Source organism: Elaeis guineensis, chromosome 6 (assembly GCF_000442705.2).
Source record: "Elaeis guineensis isolate ETL-2024a chromosome 6, EG11, whole genome shotgun sequence".
NCBI classification, from domain to species: domain Eukaryota; kingdom Viridiplantae; phylum Streptophyta; class Magnoliopsida; order Arecales; family Arecaceae; genus Elaeis; species Elaeis guineensis.
In genome coordinates, this window is record NC_025998.2 from 2,361,754 (window position 1) to 2,367,404 (window position 5,651).

Below are 5,651 nucleotides of genomic sequence, written 5' to 3' on the forward strand. Positions count from 1 at the left end.
ATACAAGATATGAATGAAAAAGTGATTAGAAGCAGAATCTCCATACTTTTATTTTAGGTTGAAAGCCTTATTGAATTTGATGTAAGGCCTATGAATCATTGTTGAATTCATTGAGATATTAAAGAAGAAATTTAGATTGATATGTTTTGGATTTAAATTATTTACTAATTATTCGCTGTTGTTTTAGGATAGCATGATAAGATGCCTTGCATGCTTATGGAAAGAGTTTTCTATGAGTATGCGGCGGTTGTCATGACCTCGATTTACAATCTCGGATTGAGGCGTGACAACAGTACTGCACTATTATAAAGTAATACTACACTATTATAAAGTTATACTACACTGTTATAAAGCAACACTGCATTGTTGTAAAGTAATATTAAATTATGATAATATAATACTATATTATTATGAAGGAATACTATATAAATATAATAAAATAAAGCAACACTGCTTTATTATAAAAAAATACTACACTAATATAATGTAATACTGTCTTATTGTAAAGAAATACTACACTATTTTAAAAGATATAATGAAATTTCAGTCAAAAATGGATAGTTACTTTTAATTTATATTTCTAATGGATAGCTACTTGTATATAAAATTCGTCTGGAGAGCTGCTTTTAAGTTGAAAGTAGAGCTGAAGATTTATTTTTAGTTCTTTATAAATAGAAATCTTGTATATCGATCTATTAACAATTATTGAAAATTAAAATGATCAAAAGTTATACTTTTCAAATTCTATTATTTTTGGAAAAGAAGTCCAGGTTGAATATATTGAACAAATTACTTTCTTCTCTGTTCAATCATATCAATCTCAATATGTAGTATATAGCTAATACTATTTTGAACTATCAAATTGTCTGAGGAGTACTAGACCTAATCCAACTGTCTTTGATGCTTGCCTGAACAATTTCATTGAATCACATCAAACAAAACTACTAAAACAACGCAAAAATCTTACACAAAGAAAGCTATATCACTGATGTGAACTTATTCATGAGGCCTCTCATTAACAATCTGCAAGGTATTAGGATGGGCCGTAAGGACCAGCTGTCCTCAGCCACATTGAAACTTCTAGGTCACCTGCATCCAAATTTGCACTTTCTGCAATCCAGATTTGACCAAGTCCAGCTGCATCATGCTCACACTAAGTTTTACCCTCTGCCAGCTAATTAATGCAGAGCATTCTCACTATTAAAGTTGTAGCTCACATGCAGAAGCTTCCAAGAAGAAGAATAACTGGCTACAGCAGCATCCCATGATAAGCCATCACATCTGTAACATAACCATTGCTGGTATCCTCTTGTTAGTATTTACAGCGAACCCCAGTGCGCATACGCGTCCCCACCTGAAGAGTAAATTTTATTAAGAAAACCTGCACCAACTCAACATCTGAAGTCTTTTAGCGTCAACTTTTGTTCCTTTTTTTTTACACACAAAAAAAAAAAATCAAATACGTGCCCAAGAATAATTAAAACATAGTTAATATAATCTCTCCAGTACTTTTATATATATTACAAGGATATGATGAACCAATCCTCTTGTTCCTTTTTTTTTTTTTTCTGTTATTTCTATTAAAAGCCTGCCAATTAAAACAGGACCACAGGCTCTCTCTCTCCCCCCGTCTAAATTTATAGAACCACCAACCATCCAAAACCCATCATCCAGTAAACAAATACACACTCAAATCATAAAAAAGTGCAAACATCACACACCAAATCTCCACTATTTCTGGCTGTCGTCTCAGTCTCAATCCGGTATATAAAAATCTAAGAATTTGAATAGTAAAAAAATGCTAACAGGATTTTTCAGGGAAAAAATCAATTTCACTGCATCGAGCGGCGGCGGCGACACCGGCGGTGGCGGTGGAAGGTGATACTCAACTTGGAATGATGTCATCGTCCAAAATTCCTCCCACCATCATGAATTCTTCCTCTTGCTGCAGTTCTTCTTGTTGTTTCGTTGTTTTTCTCGGAGGGAGTTGAGCTTCTCGAGCTTGAGGCCAGCTCGGAATCGGGCGATGAAGAGATCTGCTTTATTGTTCACGTCGGGGCTCGGGCAGAACACCGCCACCCCCTCCTTTCCTTCTCTCTGCTCGCCCTCCATTCCTCCTCCTCCTCCTCCTCCAAGGATTCCATCCACCACGATCTCTTCCTCGGAGAACAGCAGCTGTAGATCTGTCGGCGGTGGCGAAGGCGGCGGTGGAGGTGGTGGTGGTAGGAAAGATGAAGGCGGGTGGGAAAACCTAGAAAGGTTGGTTCTTTCTCTCTTCCTGTAGATGTTTAACTGTGGTGGGGCAGGCGGCGGTGGTGGGCGGCGGCCGGTGGAGAGCGAGCGACCTGGTTCCTAGATTTCTGGGTCCACGGCGGAGGTGGAGGCGGAGGAGGGGAGGAATCATTCTTCTTGGATCGTCGTTTCAGAGGCGCAGGTGGTGGCGGCGGCGGCGGAGGAGCTGGCGTCGAATGGATCCTTCGGCTCTTGCTCCCCCCTTTCTTGTGAGAGAATAACTGGTAGAACAGAGACGAAGGCGGAGGAGGTGGCGGCGGCGGCGGCGGACGCGCAGCTTGAGGAGAAGCAGGGGCATTGGCAAGAGGCGAGGTATCGTCGTGGAATTTGTTCGTCTTGTTCCCTTTCTTCCTCTTCTTGTGGTAGAACAAGGCGATAGCAGTGGCGATATCCTTCGCTCCTCCACCACTCTTTTTCTTGGGACTCCTCTTCTCCGCCCCCGTCGCCGGTGGAGGCGGCGGCGGTGGCGGTGGGGGAGGCGCCGGCGAGGGTGGCTGGGGCTTCTCTTCTTCCATTTTCGTTTCTTGCTCCAATTCCTTCTCCGGAAGCATTTTGTGGACGCTCCTCTTCCTCGAATGCCTATGTGGCGGGGGCGGCGGGGCGGCGGCGGCGCCGGTGCCGGTGCCGGAGGAGTAGGCGGTGGAGATCGGGATCTCGGCGGGCTTTTCCGAAGAACAAACGTATCCACCGGGATCGTCTTCGACTCCGCCTCCGGCGTGCTCGGCCATGCCCGGTGATTGTCCTCGGATCTCCGGTCGCGATGGTACATCTGGACGTCGTCAAAGAACCTCCATCCCTCGCCGGAGCCCAGCGGGATCGTCTTGGTCTCCACCTCCAATCTCCGGCCGCGATGATAGAGCTGGATGTCGTCGGAGAACCGCCAACCCTCGGCGGCCACCGCCTCCTGCCTGAGATCCGGGTACGAGCTACTGCTCCTCATCCGCCGAATCCCCGCCGTCGGGTTCACCGCGGGGTCACCGAAGCTATTCTGCACCGGCGGAGGAGCGGAGTAGCCGACCGCGGGCCACTCGCTGGAGCGCGGCGATTTCTCGGCCTCGTCGCCGTTGTTGCGTGCGAGAAGTCCGCATAGAATGGCGAAGAGGACGAGGCAGAGATTTAGGGTGTCCCATCCGTTCTTTATGAGGTTCCCAGGGCGGAGGCCACGGAAGGAGGGGAGAGGAAAGATGGGAGGAAGAGAATAATAAAAATGGAAGACAAGAGGACTAGAACCCAGGGTCTGAGGGCAGAAGAGGGCGAAGGAGAGGGCCTTCTTTGGGGTTGAGGCCAAAAGGGAGGGGAGTACTCCCTTTCCCCTTCCATTCTTTGGATCTTTTTGGCGAAACTGTGCGAAGGAGAAATGAGAGAGAGAGGAGAGAGGAGGAGGGGGAGGACAAGGTTGAGCTTTCCTTGCTTTTTCTTGCCTCCTAGCTTTTGTGTTCTGCCTTTCTTTTGTCTACCAGTGTTTGATATTGATCCCCGTTAGCTGTTACTCACGGAAAGGTTGGATTAGTTTTATGAGTGCCAGGGAACGGGACTTTGATGGGATGATTAGCTATGATTAAGTTTTGAACAATTGTGGGTTCCTTAGGACGCAAGTCTCACCTCATTTGACTGGGTTACGGGTATATTCTCCACGAGCTTTCTTACTAGAACGAATGGATTTCATCAAAAGGATCATGGATGGCTTGTATGGTATGAGTTATGGAATCATGAGGCTGCCAAATTGCTCACAAAGGACAACGTGATTCTGTGCAGTGCTCAAAAAGCATCGTCGGATGCTGTATATATTTTAAGACGTAAATCAAAAAATGAATGATTATACGATATTTATTTAAATTATTTAAATATTTTTAAAATTTATTTTTTTTATTTTTTGATATTTTAATATTTTTTTTGATGGACGTCTCTGAAGCATGCACAGCACTCAGAAAATTCATTCCCCAACATGCTAAAAGCAACCACATTTTGAAAAAATTATATTCTATATAGCGTGTATCATGCAGTGGTGCACCTTGCCAATCACATCCACTCATTTATTTGAATATCATACAGTACATTAAAGGTGTATCACTATGGGAATAAAGCAGCTATTTGATCTAGATTAACGCTTAGTGTTAGTAGTTTTTTTTAGTTTGTCTGAGAATATACATCTTCATGCATCCAGCGGTCAAAAGTGTGCGATCAGGCATCTGTCGGATAATCTAAAAGTTCCAAATGGACTCGCAAGGTTTTAGATAGGAATACAAGAAAAAGGCTGTGAGAAACGCGGCATCTGGGGCCACATAGGATGGGGACTTGCGCGTGGTGAGCAGAGGAAAAGTGAAGTGGACTGGTGGCCAAATGGACCCTAGAGCTGCCATGCTTTAATCTCTGTACTATTGTTGATGGTCTGCGATACAATGTCCAAAAGTTGATAGAAACCTGATAAGCTTGTGCTACATGATAACCTATATGGTGACGTTTACAATGAACGAAAGAAGATGGAATTGGCCTGAGGATTTTGTTAATTAGATGGTTCCCTTTTGTGTTTAGGCCCGCATTTTATGCAAGTCAAGCACGCTGCTCCTCGAGTCGTCTAATACATTTTTATGGGTCTGGTGCCTCTGCAGTTCATGCTTCAGATTTGAAGGAACCACCTGCCAACTTTTATCAAATGATTAGACTTTGGGTTATTGAACCATTCATACGCTGCATGGAAATTAACAAAGCAACCAAAAGCTGCAGGATAATTGCGTTACTTCTTTCCATGAGATTCCCATGTCCCTTTGTTTTTTCTTTAAAAAATATATATATAAAAATAACTTTCTAATTTTAATCTAATTTATTTATATTTTTAATATATTTTAAAAAATATTAAATTATTTTTTTTAATTATCAATATATTCTAATATATCTAATCGTCCAGTTATCAACAACCAATGTTAGCTTTCTATCTCAGTAGATGGAAATGCTCCTTGCTCATATGAAAGGAAAGATAAGGTCGTGGAGGTTGGCATGAAAGGAAAGGATGGCGTCGAAAGCCTCATAGATAGGATTGAAAAAGAGGAAGAGAAGAAGGAGATGGAGGTGGGGAGGAAGGAGAGGAGAGGAGAGAAGAGGAGAGAGAATGGCTCATGGATGGTTTGGAGGAGGAGAATGAGGAGAAAAAATGGATGGAGAAGAAGGAGATAAGAGGAGAGGAGATGGCTCATATACGACTTGAAGCAGAAAGAGGATGAGGATGAAAAGTAAATGGAGAGAAAGGGGAGGAGGGGAGAGAAAATGGCTCATGGATGACTTGGAGGAAGAAGAGGACGAGGAGGAAAAGTGGGTGAGGAGAAAAGGGAGGAGGGGAGAAGGTGGCTCATAAGTAGCTTGGA

At 43.4% G+C, this 5,651-nt stretch overlaps 1 protein-coding gene across 1 annotated transcript; it reads right to left on the bottom strand.

Annotated features, from left to right (window-relative positions):
* Positions 1-1,669: 1,669 nt before the first annotated feature.
* LOC105047696 (uncharacterized) lies at positions 1,670-3,674 on the bottom strand. Its single transcript, XM_010926742.4, is given in 5 exon segments — positions 1,670-1,965; positions 1,968-2,319; positions 2,322-2,891; positions 2,894-3,465; positions 3,468-3,674. Coding segments are annotated over 5 exon segments (1,719 nt in total). The 5' UTR covers positions 3,613-3,674; the 3' UTR covers positions 1,670-1,885.
* Between the last annotated feature and the right edge of the window lie 1,977 nt (positions 3,675-5,651).